The sequence below is a fragment of the Thermobia domestica genome, chromosome 5, assembly GCF_964235325.1.
Source record: "Thermobia domestica chromosome 5, izTheDome1.hap1.1, whole genome shotgun sequence".
NCBI classification, from domain to species: domain Eukaryota; kingdom Metazoa; phylum Arthropoda; class Insecta; order Zygentoma; family Lepismatidae; genus Thermobia; species Thermobia domestica.
Genome location: NC_137458.1, coordinates 69,777,058 through 69,795,362, shown reverse-complemented (window position 1 = coordinate 69,795,362; position 18,305 = coordinate 69,777,058). Strand labels below are relative to the sequence as shown.

General features: G+C 33.9%; 1 protein-coding gene across 5 annotated transcripts in view; it reads right to left on the bottom strand.

The window, feature by feature from the left end:
• Positions 1 to 6,702: 6,702 nt before the first annotated feature.
• Positions 6,703 to 18,305, bottom strand: part of LOC145685959 (ral GTPase-activating protein subunit beta) — a 123,340-nt gene continuing 111,737 nt past the window's right edge. For all 5 annotated transcript variants that reach the window (XM_081758747.1, XM_081758748.1, XM_081758745.1 and 2 more), the window contains one exon: positions 6,703 to 16,788. In XM_081758747.1, the coding sequence (XP_081614873.1) occupies positions 16,668 to 16,788 (121 nt within the window). In that variant the 3' untranslated portion in view covers positions 6,703 to 16,667. The remainder of the gene's footprint in view (positions 16,789 to 18,305) is intronic.

Sequence of the window (18,305 nt, the reverse complement as noted above, 5' to 3'; positions counted from 1 at the left end):
CCAGTTTCCTTGATGGATTTTTTCGTTGGTCAAACAAGGAGTTAAAACTATGGTAAATAAAATTATTGAAGTCTAGTGGAAATATGATTAGTGATCTAATGATATCAAATCAAATGACTGAAGAATTAGTAACACAAGAAAGAAAAATCAATTTACACTACAAAGCTAAAAATAAGTTTAAAATCATGTCAAGAAGTGGATATCATAAACGGAAGCATGACAACTGTTCACAGTTTAAGTTTGACCGTCCAACGATCAACATAAAACTCCAATTCTATTAAGAGACGTAAATTAACACATCATCATCATCACCAGACATTTATGATTAATCCCAAAAAGATACATAGGCTTTCTTATATCATCAAGTTTGTGATTGTGTGAAAAGTGAATTTGAGATCTTCTCTACCAACATAAATAAGTATTTTGGACAATCCCATTATCGGTTATAAATAATTAATTTAGTAACTGAAAACCTACCAATAAAAGTTGTAGTAGGTGGAAGCAACGATGACTATAGTGATTTACAACAAACATTATTTTGTATTCAAGCACAAACTGTGTGATCAAATGGCTCTGTAGTCGTTGAAGCAGATAAACCAATAGCAATTGTAAATGATGTAAATGCTATGTTTAGTAAAGTGTAAATCTACTTTTTCAATAACATACTGATTTCATTTCCAACACAATCAACCGTATCATTCGTACCTTGAAAATCTGTTAAAGTACGATGGAGCAGCTAAAAAGCATATAAATTTACAAACAACGATGTGGTTTCAAGATATTGTTGGCCATAGAAATATAACAACCAATGAGAACAAGGGATTTCAACAATGATACGAACAGTGGCGAAGTGTAGTATAAGGCTCTGAGGCCGGGCCTACCCTGTTTTCTACTATATATTTTCTTTATCTTTGGTTTCTTATAAAATAAAGTCAATACTTCAACATTTCGGTTTTTTTCGGTAACAAAATAGTAGGTTGGAAACACTTGGAGACTCATCCGTCTGAGCCTCACCAGCTCGCTAGAGAGGTTTACGGGCTATGCTGCTCAGGGAGCAAAGTTATTATCGCTAAAGATTGCACGTATTGTTGGGAAGGTGCAAAGGCTCGCCTCTGGGCGTTTAGTTTTAGCGTTGAAGGCATCTTTCAATGCTAATATGTTATAAAATGATTTCCTTAACACAGAGTAAGAAGTTTCTGTTTACAATTATATATTTCTATTAGTGATATTTTTTTAATTTAGGTATATACTCTCAGGAGTTATTCAGAGTAGGTTGTTTTTTTTTTCTACATGGGCCCTGGACCATAATAGCACATAGAATATAAATCTGATACATTAAACATATTTACCAAACGCTACAGTACAGGAAAAAAACAATAATATTTCTGTGTAATTTTAGTTGAGTTTTCCATTTCATAGAATCAGTAGGGTATTTACGATTTTGTTTCCGGGGGCTTTGCTTGTTTCGGGAGGGGCTTTGCTAACTTTATTCCTGGAAATATGAAAATTCTGCAATATATATAAAACAATAAAAAGTTGCGATAAAATTCCGGTGATTGCTTAAGCCCGGAAGCCACCCCCTTAAATAAGTTTCTGCATAAAATACAATATTAAATATCTTGCGTTGATTCAAATGAAGTTCCTTCTGAGCATTAACATTTCTACTAGAGTCATTATCACGTGATGCATTAATTAAATGCAGTCTTGTACTTACTTTAAAGTGGGAGATACAAGTAACAAACGCTTATCCAAGAAATGTAACAGTTAACTGGAAGAATGCACTTAATTTTTTCTCTCCCTCCATTTCCAAATATGCAGGAAATGAAAACAGCAAGTGAGGAGGAAATTCCTCTCATCTCCGCTACAAATCCCAGACAGAAGAAACTTGAACTGAAATTCAAAATATTTGTAGTGGAGCTAAATGGGAATATTCCGTTAATACATATTGCATGTTTTCCTCCAAGTAAATATTTGTTGAATAATAATAATAATAATAATAATAATAATAATAATAATAATAATAATAATAATAATAATAATAATAATAATAATAATAATAATAATAGACTACTTTCCGTCTACTTTTGCTGATATAATTATTCATTCTTACTTGTTACATTAAAGAACAACAACAAAAGAACTACTATGTATACATGCACATAAATTCAACTCTAAACAGTGTTAGAAAAATAGCTAAGAAACTTCTTTAAAATAAAAGAAAATAGAATTCTGACTATAATTTTAAACATTTTATGATACATTAAATGTTATTTGTGTTATTAGTTTATCGGGCCTACCCTACTTGTGGGATTACGCTTCGCCACTGGATATGAACTGACAAAATATAGTGTGAAACCCACTGATTGTAGATCTTCATTATGTTGCTTTCAAGCAAGCAAGTTCTTGGAGCGGAATTACGTGAGATACTCATTCCACCAAAACGAAATGTTTGTTTCATGGCCAGTGAAAGTAGTATGAGTGCAAATTAAATTTCTTAGATTCAACATTACAAGTGAAAACTCTCAGTATTTGTATTAATATAAAGTTGGTTCATAGTAAAATTTTTCAATCTGTAACTGCAGTGTCCATAATCCAAAGTACCCAAGATATACAATCAAAAAAAATAGTGATAACCTGTTTTTAGAACATTGCCAAATCGCATTATTGGGATTTATAACAAATGCAGCAGCATGTGGAATCATCTGTATTCCACTTGAGTTTCAACATTATTTATATATATTTATATATATATATATATATATATATATATATATATATATATATATATATATATATATATATATATATATACTACATGTGAATAGGAAAGCTATACCATCAAAACTACTACAATCTGACTTTGTAGATCTTTACATTTCATCGTACCACACTTTGTTCTCAAGATCTGCAATACATTTTACTAATAATGGATATACAATTTCACGAAAGGACTACAAGAATGTATATACACTGTTTGTGTATGACCTTACGACTGATTCTTCTGATGGAGATTGTTACAGAGTTCTTATAAAATTACTTTTATCATTTTCCCTGACTTTCCCCTGATTTCCAGGTGCAAGGCCAACCATTTTCCCGACATTTAATAAGATAATGGTGTGCTGATGATGAATGTCTGTAAGAGCTAAATAAAGGTTTCGGCCAATGATTCTGAACCTGTGTGCTGCAAAAGATCAGCATCTCCGTTTCCAAGACTATACAGTAGACACAGAGCCATACAAAAGGCTAATAATAATAATAGACAAGCAAACCAGTGTAAGCTAACCAAAGAATTGCTATTTGAGCTAGTGAAGAAACTTTATAAGACTTCAAATAATATTACACATTAACGTGAAATTTCTTTTTTTTTTTTCTTTTCTTAAACTATGAAATTGGGTACCCTTCTCCCCAATGAGCAGCTGTAATTTAAGAATTCTTTAAAAAATGTCAACAAATTGCTTCTATTAATTTCGAAGAAAATAAGACGCTCTCCTAAATATTTAGTAAACAAACGAAAAAACAATATTTTAATGAAATTTCTCAATATTTCTTCGAATACAATAAAATGAGGAAATAAAACAACGAGAAACTTTTCAAAATAATATGTAAATGTATATGCAAGTGTGAGAATGCAAATTGTGAATTTTTCCCCTCAAACGCAAAAATATTTTAAAGTTTAACATAATGAAAGTTATGGGGAGCGAACATTACAGCTGCCCATGCCAATTCCTGCCGATTTTTTTTTTCAGTTGTTACAATAGATCCTAATTGTTATCACAATAAAACATAAATTTATTACGTTATACATATTATACAACATAAAAAGCTAACAAGAATTTTAGGAATGATCCAAAAAATGCATCAAATGATTGCGATCTTGACTCATAATTAGTTTTTGGATCAGGAGTTACAAAATATTTGAACGTCCCCTAAATTGAGTTTTCGTATTCTTTTTACGGAATAAGCACATCATACTGAGTTAAGTGATAGTTTAGGTTTGGCTACACTATACGTAGTTCTTCAGATATAAGACCTACAAGAAAATTTTTGCCTGAAATATGTCGGATCTTTTGATCCGAAAATAACTTAATGATATTAAATAAGTAGGAACACTACTCAAAAGCTTTTAACAATAATAGCTATGATTACTTGTTTCAGTTATTTAAATTGACTGCTTTAAAATGTTGATCTCATTTTCAATTTCTTCTAATTCCAATCGTTTTTTCTTGTCATTTTTTTTCTAGTTCTTTTAACTTAGCCATTTTCCTCCGTTTAAGTACTGCCTTAGACCTCTCATTTTCTTTCTTTTCTCTTTTCTTCCAAAGCCGAATTGTATCTTGTTCTCGCACCTTTTACAGAAGTTAAGAGTTCTGGATCTGAAGCATTGAGACATTTAATTCCACCTGTGTAAGCCAATCGACCAGTTGTCGTTGGGCTACTGAAGAAGCCTCTTGCAAATTTTCTACCAATAAACTTTCATTTCCATGGGAAATAATCAATGTCATTTTCTCAAAACTCCATAAGTGTTTGAATTCACTTTTGCCACTTAGAACTAACTGATTTGTAAAACTCATCAAGATTTCTTTTGCTTCCATCTGAATTAAAATAAGACGCCAACACACTTTTAGACGGCTGAAAAAAAAAAAAAAAAAAAAGTTTGAAATAGCTCTGCTTTTAACATCATATAGACGAAACGACTGATGGAGTGTTTCCAAGCACTTCGTCATCCTTATCCGGGCAATTTTAGGTTTATGCAAGAAAACCTCAAGATCAAGGCATAAAATGGCACGAGTAAGAGGATATCTAAGAGGACAGTTTTCGAGTATTTTTTCAATAGTGCCTATCAAAAATTTTTGACAATCACTGAAGAAACTGCACTTGTCTACTTCCTTGACATCTTTAAGCTTCCCAATAATTTCTTTTTTTCTGCCCCGAATCCTATATCTACATTCTTTGGGGCTTTCAGATTACTTTTAACTTCCTAGAGCTCGCCCTCAGTTTTCTTCATTGGACATCAGCATTTAAATTTTATTATATATTCTAAAAAAATATGTTCACAGTCTATTACGGTGTGAAAAAGTATTGAGTAGCAAATTACCCTAATTTACTTAACAATACTTCTACACTATTATGCTCCCAACAGAAAGAAATGTCACCATTTATAACGTGAAGTGTAAAAAAATCAAAATATCTTCATAAATTACATTCTTAATATATCAGAAATAATGTTGTGTACAACTGTACATGAAGTAGTAACTACTTCACTTAACAAGTTTACATACTATAAATACAACTAAATCTCAACGAAAATTATTTATTTGCAGTGCCTCTTTCAACAAATAATGGGTGAATTATTGGCTTATCTTAACAAATAGGTAAGACGCACAATAGTTTCATTTCCTGAGAAAAATCCCCCAATTTTTCCTGATTTCCAGGTTAAGCACCATTTTCCCCGACTTTTCCCTGACATTTGACCTTCGTTTCATTTTCCCTGTTTTCCCAGTTTTCCAGATTTGTGAGAACCCTGTTGTCATTTTTATAATGTACAAGGACATTGAACCGTCCGATTAGAAGTGTATCTCCAATAGCACAGCAAACTGCGTTGTTTACGGCGAGTTTTCATCACTACTCGAAAACGACCAACGCAACATTATTCTGAAATTTTAAGTATCAAGATATGTGTTTATTACTTTAGTCACAATATGAAACACTACAACTAGCTAGTGTCTCAAATAGAAGTTCCTTATTTAGAAATCACTCTACAGGAATACTTGTAATTCTTACATATTTTTCTCCCGTTAGCGATCATTGTAAACACAGGATCTATTCACGAAATTGGATAGTCACTGGATTGCAATTTCTATTGACAACCAAGGCCATGGAGAATATTTTGATAGCTATGGTATTTCTCTTTACGTACCACAACATATTGCATTCTTAAAAATTCATTGCATTTATTGTACGTAAAATATACAAATGCAAAGTTTAGGTTCAACAGTATGCTTATTATTATCTATATTCCAAAGCTCAAGGCAAAACCACTACGTGAATTTCAATTTATGTTCAGAACAATGCCTCGAATCAACGACCGTGGATTGTTTCAATTTATTTAACACATAATTTCATCATACCTTCTTATTCCTTTCTTTCAGCACACGCCGAATAGATGTGTTTATCATATCAGAAACAAAACAGTTTTTTGTTTTTACAGAACTTGCAATATCAAACGTTAGAATCCAATGCAATGTTGCACAATCTGGAATAAAAACCACCACAAAAATATGAAGTAAAACCAGAGATCTGAATTAAAAAAAATGGATTTGAAAAGATGCTTCCAGCCTCGAAAGATTCAACCAACATCATTCTCAGGTAATTATGTTTTCAATAAAACACTTTTGCTTGTAAGTATTTAAGAAGTCTCGAATATTATTCCATTTACTTTATTAATTCTTTTAAATTTCAGGTTCGGGTGGCTAAGAGCACCACCATCTTGTGATGCCATTCTTGAACTATGAATTCAGGTTCCACCAGTCGACAATACCAGCTTGGAATGTCATGCTTCAAAAAAGATTATAAACATTCATATAAAAAAATGTAAATACTATGTATTACCAAATTATTTTGTAATTATTGCTTGACGAAGGAAACACTCTTATTTGTAGCATTCCCATATTAAGGTATCATATGTCGAAAATAAAATGCAAATTCTACAGTACTATATAATTTATTAAATACAGTCTTTTTTACAATTTCGAAGATATTAAACGATGTGCAATAAATAAAAATAAACAGTTTTTTTTTTATCACAACTATAACGCATTAAATACACAAAGACCCTGACAAACCAAGATCTACATCTACAGAATTTTAAAACGGTAACATTATCACTGGTAATAAATTAAATAACACAGTAATGTGGCCTTATCAGATAATCGACAGCTCTACAATGCCAAAATTATACAATAACTTTTTACACAGTGAGCATGTGATCAAACAAACAATTCCCACGTAAATAAAATAATAACAAGTAGAATAAAAAGTGATTACACGGTTCTGTACTACGGAAGAAACAAATCGTAAGAGTAATGTGTGTTGTGTTGTATGTTAACGGAGGAAACAAATCAGAATAACAAAACGTGTTTTAAGGTAACGGAAGAAACAGATCAGAAGAGTAGCATGTGTTTTAGTGTAACGTAACAAAAATTATAAAGAGTATTTTAAGGTAACAAAAGAAACAGATCGTAAGAGCAACACGTAATTTAAGGTAACGGAAGAAATAAATTAGAAGATCAACAAGTGTTCTAAAGTAACAGAAGAAACAAATTATCTGATGACGTTTTTATAAAGAGCAACACGTATTTTAATGTAAGGGAAGAAATAAATCATAAGAGAAACTATGGTTAAAGGTAACTGAAGAAACAGATTACGAGTAATATGTATTTTAAGGTGAAGTTCTTCCTTATCATCAGTGATGACAGACAATAAAACGGTAAATTATCATAAGAATCCTCACTATCTTTCCCAATAAACTTGCCTTTAAGTGGATAACTTAAAGACAATAAAGAACATCAAAATCCTAGAAAATAAGCCTAACAGTTTTTACACACAGCTAATAAATGAACAAAACAACCACTTTCAGGTCTTTTCTCATACTTAGGAATTTTAGTGCGCAATTTTTTGGCGTCATAATTGCCGACACTTAAAATTTCTATCCTAAAGAAACTTAAATTATATTCATCAATTGCATTTTGTAGGTGTTAAACAGCCCATTATTGAAAAAAATTAGTTGTCTGTTGTTACAGAGTTTTAAGTGAAAAATACGTACTGAAAACCTTTAATAATACTGACTTTTTTTAAAAACGGTTATTCGTGAAACTGGATGTCTAATTTCGTGATGTAATGTAGGTACGTATTACAAGATTTCGATGTAACTTACTTCGGAAAAGATGTAGTCATACTGACCTATCTAATTAATCTACTTGATCTGCCAATACTCTCAGATAGCTGAAAAATGAATTTGGTCAATCGAAAACATTCGACTACATTTCGCTTCTGTGGTTTATTTCTGTTGTACAGAAACACGTAAAAACTTTTCATACGACACAAAAATAATTTTCGAAAGAACTGGAAATACATACTGATAAAATATATGAATTATTAGTAACGATACACTTTTAAAAAGAACAAGAAATATAAACAATATTCACAGGTAATAGTGCTGGAATGACTAAATTTGGAACACAATCAGACGATTTATCAGACACGATATTAAGCTTTGTTTTACAGAGAGTCAAGGTGTATTGTCTTATACTAAGGTGCAAAACTTCCACTAATATATTTTAAAATCATTGATTTGAGTACATAATGATCAACTTAAATAGAATTTCTTTTGAAAAGGATAATATGTAACTATAAATTATCAAACACCGTATTTAAGTTGGATAATATACACCTAAGTTATCCATGAAAGAACAAACAGAAGGAAGATAGGACACTTTCGCTAGTGGCTATACCAGGAAGTGATTAGCGTCATATATGTAAATACGTGATATTGATATATAAAATGTATACCTTAACACAGGGGCTCTCCAACCTATGGAAGGCTCACTACTTCTAGGTTAATCACTATTTTGAAAACAATTTAAGGAGAGTACGGTCAGAAAAAGACTTCAAAATTTTCAATAGTTTCAACATTTTCGTACATTCGTTTCCGTGAACACACAACTGGCCATTATTTTTCAACTCCACATTGAAATATATTCTCACTACTACGTACTGTTTACTATGAATTGAATTTCGCTTCAAACATACGCAATTTTTTAATATCCGAGTCTCAGAAACCTGCTACTTGCCATTTAAAAAAACTGATCATAATGCATAATACATGAAGAAACTCACAATGCAACTCCAATGTGAAATAGAAGGTGTTACTACAGTCTCAAACATTTGAGCATTTTAAAGTAACTTAGAAATGGATATTATCAATTTTGTTCAATAATGAAATGAAATCTTTCAGTTTAACATCCCACGATTATGCCCGTTAGGCTAAGGGAGACGGGTGATTAAGGCAGTGAATGATGATGGAATAATTGGTGGAAACAGAATGTGGGTGAAAACGGGTGAAAACCCACGGACACGATGTTGTCCACCACAAATTTACTTGACTAGGCATCGAACCAAGGGCCTCACGCATTGTTCAATAATATATTAAACCAATTATTAGCTGTACTAAAACATTGTATAATACCATTTCTATTAGGTCAATTTTGGTTGGTTGTCTTCTCATTTAGGTCAATTTTCACTCCAGATGTCAATTTCGAGTTTGCAATGTGGAAGACCGTGGCTATATAAGATTTGGACCTACAGCTAAACGTAGGGTTCGAATCACACGAGTTCTCAATCGGGAATTGAAATGGGATTCCTGCACCAAGGCGAGAACGCTAACCATTTAAGTATGGCAGCGCCTAAGCTACATTATATGAAATAGGCTGGAGAACCCCTATCAAACAAAAAGTTATTTTCTTAACATAAATTATGTCCTTAGAAGTGTTATTTCTATCAGCATTACAAAAATATACAATGAACAGCATTCACACAACTTCATACAGACATAGGAAATGAATGGACAAGGTATCTTGATTATATACTATTAGTTTTAACTGTCTGCCACCCGTTCATTTAATACTTTTACTTCATTTAAGTAACAAATAAGTGCGAATACATCAATATCTAAGGTTCTACTACACATATATCGTTCAGAACAATAACAAAGAAGGACATAATTATAACTCTCAATAATACGAGGATTAGCGACGTTCTCACAAGGAATGGACATGAACCTGTCATCCGGACAACCGAATCAAACTTAGTCCATTCGATAAACATAAAGATATGTTCATGCAAAAAAAAAAAAAAAAGCCATGGACAACGGGGTAAGTCCCTAGGAACCATTAACCCTGTTAGTATAAAGAAAATCGTAGACTCGCAGTGAAATAGCTGTTGCATCAACACTATTCATTGGAAAGTCATAGATTATAGTTTATTTTCTTCAGCAAGAAACAAGCTTTCCAGAAGTGCTATGTATTGGCGCCCATAAAGTACTTGAACAGGGAAAACTGGGAGAATGTCGGCAAAATTCCCTTCAGAAATCTCTCCTATTATCTTTGGACCTCTCGACTAGTCTCGAGTAAAAGCACAAAATCCAATTTATCTCAAAAAATACTATAAGGGATAAGAAATATATGTACCAAGTTTTGTGTTAATAGACGGAATAGATATGAGGGAACGCTTTCACCTCATACATATTCTGTCTAACAATACAAAACTTGGTATACACATTTCTTATCCTCTATAGTACTTTTCGATATACATTTGGATTGTGTACTTTTGCCTGGAGCCACTCCAGAGGGGTCGAAAGTTGATGAGAGGGATTTATGGAGGGAATTTTCCCGACATTCTCCCAATTTTATCTGTTCAAGTACGTTATGGGTCCCAATACATAGCACCTCTGGAAAATTTGTTTCATGCTGAGGAGAACGAACTATAAACTATGACTTTCCAACGAACAGTGTTGATGAAACAGCTATTTCACTGCGAGTCTACGATTTTCTTTATACTAACAGGGTTAATGGGCCCTAGGGACTTACTGTTGTCAATGGCGCCTAATTTTTTGAGTATGAACATATCTTTCTTATGTTTATCGAACAGACTAGGTTTGATTCAGATGTCCGGATGACAGGTTCATGTCCTGTCCTTGTCAGTTTCATGTTAATTGTACTTTCATACTTTTAACTCGCCATCAAAACATGAAACAGTACTTGCAAATCGAATTCTGAAACAGAGCCATAAATGTATATTTCTCTATAGAATAGTTTGGGCTTCTGGAATTGACCCTACAAAAATAAATAATGTCTTATATTTTTCTTTGTAGAAAACAATACAAGTTTCGATGGAAAAGTAATATTTGCTTTTACAAACTTTCTTTTTCTCACAGCCAAAATTCTGGCCCAATTTCTCACTAAGAAACACCTACAGCATTCCTTGAAACTAAAAGTCTGTTTCAATTTCGAAACTATATTCTCGCATATATTTATATATATATTCTTCTACATGTCAGTTACGAGTTTTCCTTCAAAGAAACCAATTCTAAAATTATATTAATTTGAATTTGGAATTTTTCAAACGCAGATGTTAAAAAAATGAAACACCTGTCACAGAAATAAACAACTACATTATTGAAATAGTAATTATGAGATTACAATGAAAAAATTATATTAAACTAGAACGTTGAAGGTTTTTAAATCAGTATAAGTAGATTCAATTTATAGGGAACATTGCGTAATGTACAAAAGGCTTAATTTAACATACCTGAAGAATCTTATGATGATTTAATACAGATATAAATAAAAGATATGACGAACCTTACAGTATGAATGTGTTTACCCAACTGTGAACTGATAGTTGATAAACTAAAAGTTTCGTGGTTTCTTTATGAGAGATTTTTTTCAACCTTCGTTAAGCTACCAGAGAACTACATACGAACGGGAATAAAAGAAGGTAATAGTATACAACAGTTCCTCATCGTGTTCCGTACTCGAGGATAGTTCTTACTCTTGCATCACGTACAGAAATGGTGGTATATCATGTACAAGTGGTAACAGAACACAGAAGAAACCCAGATCATGTTGTACTCACACTGGAGTACGCAGTATGAGTACACCGTGATCTGCGTTTCTTATGTGTGCTATTACAACTTCTACATGAAATACCATCACGTTGTACGTAATGCAACAGTAAGAACTATCCACGAGCACGAGACATGCAATATGCGTTCAAGTCCCCCACACACATACACACATAGTGAAATATAAAGTACAAGGACACTACAAAGGCGCACATAAAGTAACGGGTACGTACAGGTCTTCACGAAAACCTGTACGGAATGACCCCCAAACCTTTCTTTCTGTCTGCAAACACCGCTAAGCAATCACGCTTGGCTTGGTACTACTCCGTACACCTCAGACATTTGAAATCAGCAGTCGTGAAGAAAAACAACACGTAAGAAGAACAACAAAGGTGAATACAGGTTCGTTCTTTTTTATTTTCGTATCAGTCGATAAGTAAATGAAAGTCGCTTTGTTACCCCATTTTCAAGTTCCTAGATCCTCAATGAATAATCCGTAAAAGACTGAACTTCGTGAGTAGTCGGGAAATGATGAGGAACTGTTGTATACTATATCCTAAAAGAAATTGTTCACTGGACATTGCCCATCCCGCACACTGAAATACAGATTCTGTCGTTTAATCACTGTAGAGTAGCGAGCACGACAACATATCGAGTACAATCGAAGCGCCCGATAAGAGTGAACTCGTGATGAAAACATATCGAGTACAATTGAAGCGCCCGCCAAATGTTAACTACGTGATGAAAACATATCGAGTGCAATTGAAGCGCCCGCCAAGTGTGAACTACGTGATGAAAACACATTGAGTGCAATTGAAGAACCTGCCAAGTGTGAACTACGTGATGAAAAGATATCGAGTGCAATTGAAGCGCACACCAAGTGTGAACTATGTGATGAAAACATATTGAGCCTAATTGAAGCGCCCGCCAAGTGTGAACTACGTGATGAAAACATATAGAGTGCAATTGAAGCGCCCGCCAAGTATGAACTCGTGATAAAAACGGGAAACTGAAGTGTCCGCCAAGTGAGAACTACGTAATGAAAACACATCGAGTGCAATTGAAGCGCCCACCAAGTGTGAACTCGTGATAAAAACAGACAATTGAAGCTTCCGCCCAGTGTGAACTGCGTGATGAAAACATATCGAGCGCAACTGAATCGGTTGAAGCTTCCGCCCAGTGTGAACTGCGTGATGAAAACATATCGAGTGCAATTGAAGCGGCCGCCAAGTATGAACTACATGATACAATTCGATTTCTCCAGGCGGAAGGAAATACAGGTGCAATTCATCGATAGAATGAGTAAGAATTACAATGGGTACTTTATATAAGTGATGTTCAATGAATAAATGATGCAGAGTTTAAAGGACTTATCGACATACACGACGAGAGTAAATCTGTGGCGGCACACGATCTTACTCAACGCGTAAATCTTATGGTTCGTGAAAGGGGTTGATTATGATTTCAGTAAGTGTCTGATCTTGGAATTTCAGTAAACTAGAATCCACCTGAAGAAACCAAATTCTATCACGTCGTTCACATTTGGTGAGCGCTTCGACTGTACTTGATATGTTTTCACACTTGCTGCTCCACAATATTTGAAAGGTAGAATCCGTCTTTCGGTGTGTGGGATGGGCAAAGCCTGTTATTTCTGTTTCATCATCTCAAACGGTTCTCGTCTGACAGCTTAATGGACGTTGAAAGAGAAACTTCCCTCGTTTTTTTTTCCTTTTCTCTAATTAAAGCGACCGAGGATGAGAGTAGCAACGGCTCTCGAAATGATCTCGCTGGGATAAACACACTGGCACCGTAAAGTTAATAATTATTATTCAGTTAACAAAAATGTGCAAAATGGTCATTTTTAAGGATATAAACGATTTCTCCTCTTTTCGTTTAAAAATATTTTCTCTTTCTGAACATCGCAGCTCACATTCCACGACAGTATAATATAGCAGAGTCTGTATGTTTACAACCAATATAAACTTGCAGTTGTCAGCAGCTTAGTACAGAATTCAGCTTCGACAACAATGATCACTGAGTATTTTCTACAAAATATTAAAATATTGTGACATTTATTACATAAAAAATTCCTGTAATAATTATTTACCTAACTTTTCCTGGATACATCTTTCAAACTTCAGGAATGGTAAAAAAAAAAAAAAAAATCAAAAACATTACAGTGAAACACGACAACGGACACATAAATACAGAGAAATTCCGCAGTTATCAATATTCTTGCTCAAAGCAGAAAACTTCATCCGGCTTGAGATCTAATTTTGAACCAACAATTTTTACAGAACCATTCTTATATGTAGCAAATCAATTTTTTCTTGCAGATTCTGTGCGTGTCTTATCAGGAATAGAATATTGCAGTAGTTCCTTAATATATATTTTTCAGATATCAGCCAATAAAATGAATAGATCCCCCTTTATGATTATATGGTTAATGTACCCATTCTTTAGGCAGGAGACCAAGGTACGATTCCCGGTGGAAGCTCTCATGTTCATACATTAAACTGTAGGTTTCACATAACTTCGTTGTTCAAAGGCAGGCTAAATTCTAATCCAATCCAAATAAAATAATGTATTTATGCACGTTATTTCTTCGAAAGTTGAGAAGTTATTGAATTCATTCCTACACTCGTAAGGAAAAAAAAAAAAAGAGGATCTTGAAGTGAAATTAAATATTTAGTTTATTAAATGTCGAGTGATTATATCCTGTAGACAAAGACGCATGAGAAATGCAAATGGGCCTTTATATGAGGATTTCTGTAATAACGAGAGAGAGAGAAATGCGGACAGGGTTTTGTCATCACAGGCCTATGATTCTTCCTGTCGAAGTGAGCGATCTAAGACACGTGTCCTCTTCCAAACGGCCTTTCTCCCTCACGAAACTTTTTTCAAAGCCTTTTCTCTTTTTTCCTGCTAAAGTTGTAGAAAGTCTTTTCTATTGCTCGCTGCATATGCAAGTCATAATATAGAAATGACTTAGCATCTGCGCTCCCATTGTAATACCTTGAACTTCACTCTAGGTTTGATTCTTACTCTGGTATACCATTTGACACTGAACAACCATTTTAACGGTGTTGATACCTTTGCTATCTTTATACGAGGGCAAAAAAAAAAAAAAAAAAAAAAAAAAAAACTACGTTTGTGCATATACGAGAAACGGCCGGGAAGAGCAACATCAGTCCTATGGCGTTGTATGCAATAGTTCAGTAGACAGTGAACAGTGGAAGGAAAAGGTTGTGCTACAGTTCACTCGTCCGCCATAACAGTTGAAAATGAACGCTCCAATAGAAAAATCTGCCCAATGTGTGTTCTCTATAATCAATTCATAAGTCTACTATGAAATGTTACAACTCATACGAGCCATCCAAAACAAGCGTCGAGGCATGCTGACTTCCGGTGTGGTGTTAGTTCACGATATTGCTCGCCTGCACACCGCTGGACATATTAAAACCTTTTGAAGCAGTTCCACTAGGATGTTTTTGATCATCCTCCGTATAGCACAGATTTGGTGCCGAGGAACTACCACCTCTTCAGACACATGGAAGAGTGGCTTGCGTCCACTACTTCGACAGTAACAATGTGCTTCACAATTCTCTTAGGTAGCTTTATTCCTAGGTGAGAGATATTTTTCTTTCAGGAGGAATTTCGAACACTGTAAAACGTTATGACAAGTGCCTCAATTTGAGTGGTAAATATGTTGAAAAGTAATACAATGTTGTACTTTTCTAATGTGTATAATAAAAGTTCTATATCAGCGAGTGTACGTCATTGATAAATAAACGGCGTATATTTTTTTCTTTTCGAATTGCTTTCGTATTTTAGCCTACTGATTTGTACAGAGAATTATTTCTTCGTTTTCTTTGAAATAAACTGAAATAATAATTATGTGATTTTACTGATTAATGTTCCTCGCACTTTTCAAAATGGATAACTTAATTTTCACGAAGTACGAGACATTTAAATGAACTTTAAAAACGAATTCACATCATTTAAATTCTAGTTTATTTCAAAGAAACCAGAAATATAATTCCCCATACAAATCAATGGGTTAGGAAAAAAACGAAAACAAGATGGCGCTCGTATTCGACACCATTAACATTTTCTAGATAAAGCCACTTGATCGAGTGTTATCAGCTGAATTCCGTGCCTGAAAATTCTCTCTGATATAAATATATATATTTTTCTTAGAACTTTCATTGTTTTCTACTCATCCCTATGACATATGGAAACACACAAAACCGGATGTGCGAATATCTTTGGAATTTGAAGTTTCACCATTAAATGAAAGGCCTGTGACAATAATGTGTTGCGCCGCACTTCCATCAGCATTTTTTGACGTGATCACTTAAATCATCAAAATTTCCAATAGATCAAGCACAAATCACTGAATTCTCTTAAATCGGGTTCTAAAAGAAATGTCATTTAGGAGCCAGTAAATACGGTTTTCTCAAAAAGGAGAAAGCACACCATAGCAAATTATTGTCTCAAGCCTTTCAAATACATACATGTAGTCATCCTTAATCTAAAAATATACATGTATATGTATTTTTATCCTGAGAAACACGCACAAATATATATATCAAGTGAGAGCACCATATGAGCATTAATAGATCTAGATCTACTGTATGAAGTCCTTGTGTTAATGGATCAAGCAGACCTCTCAGTTAAATTACAATCACGTAGAGATGGAAAGTAATATCAAAGATGGCTTGAAAACAATAGCAGATTCCATTCTCTAGGTCTAACGATAGTTTATGATTCCGCATACCCTCTATATTCTACTCTTATAGTCCAAACCTCATTCAACAAATGTCCCAGCAGTAAACTAATCCCGTTTCCATTAAGTACTTCTTTATAATTTCTTGGTTCTTCGTTCTCGCCTGCGAAAAGAAAACAATGAGCTACGACCACTTACAGAGAAATTACGCCTTTTTCTCTGATAGTGACACAATGAGATCTCCATTTGTGACGCACTTCAACTCGGAGGAGGAGAACTAAACAAATACGTGTAAAGTTCTGGTTCTGTCATTTTGCTCCTGTACTTCTGAACTATCTCCTGGATCTTGAGTCTCCTCCGCACGTGGGGTGGTTGGTAACTGGAACAAGAGAACGGTGTATTGAGGGATTATGAAAACAAAGTTAAGTTAAACTAACATCAGTAAAAGATATTTTGGAAGACATATCGATAAAACGAAATTTACAAATATGTAAATTATTTCCCCTTGATATTTCTTTGATTCAATTTTCTATTCAGTAGTGAAACTACGACGGCGAAATTCACATTAGTTCTAGTACCTATTTTTAAGTACTAGAGAAGTGTCTTCATTATTCGATTAAAAAATAACCAATAAAGCTTTTTACGTCGCTTTCAAATCTAGAGGTATTGTAGCACACGTTACGTATGATTTCACGTCTTTCTGCGTCGAGACATAGGAGGTGATGACGTCATAACTTTAAACAAATTTTTTGGGTTAGGCCTATTTTTATTATTTTATGGCGGGCTTACTTTTGCACCTAGAAGATTGAAATTTTGCACAAACATTCTGTCCACCGAGTCGTATTTATCAGATTTTTGTCAGATCTCTGCGTTAACACAAGAGGGGGAGGCGTCCAAGGGGGCAAAAAGGTAAAGAAAAAAATATCTTTTACCAAAAATCCCTTTTTTCCCGATTTTCCCGCCTTAGATACATGATGGAGACATGTGAATAATGCCGTTTGAAAGGATGTTCTACAATGTGGTACAAAATATGACCGTAGGATACATAGGGATGTCTCTGAACATTCTTTACCTGAAATTAGGGTCTTTTGCGGTAATCTGGGGTATTGTGGGAATCATTGATAAATATTTTTCCCGCCCTTACTATTTAAGATAGAAACTTGAAATTTTATACACACATTTAATACACCCCTTATTAGTTACAGTTGATTTTCAGATCTCTGCGTTCTGAATTTTTTTGAGCCGGGGGGGGGGGTCTAGAGCGGCTCAAAAAAATTCAGAAAAAAATCCCGATTTCTCTCAAAATTTTCCGCCTCAGGGACATGATAGGGAAAAGTTGCTCTATTGTGAAAAAACACGAAGTATGAACCATGATCCTACAATAAATAGGGATGATGCTTTAGCCACTTGACTGAAAGTCTATAATTTACCTTAAAAAAAAAAAAAAAAAAAAAAGCCGGAATTAACAAGGGTTAAAGATCTTACCGAGTATTTTTTTCGGCATATGTTGTCTATACAGATACTATCAGGCCTATTTTCCCCGCGGAAACAAAATGAAATAAGGGTCTTTTCTATTGAAATTGGGAGGGGACAGTATGACATATTACGTGTAAAATATTATATAGAACATATTGCTGGTGACCTTTAGTGGAAAAGTGCTTATATCTATCAATTGCTGGCAGACAGTCTGTAAATGAGCGTAATGGTTGTCAGATTTTTTTCATTTGCATTCATTCGAGGAACGATTTGAGATTACATTAAATGTTGCGAAAACTTTAGAGATATTCAATTACAAACCAGTCGGGAGATTCAACCGACTTTCGGTGATCATGCCTATACATCACACAAATTAACAAATGATACAACTTTAACGACAACAGGGCGTTAGTGGACAGT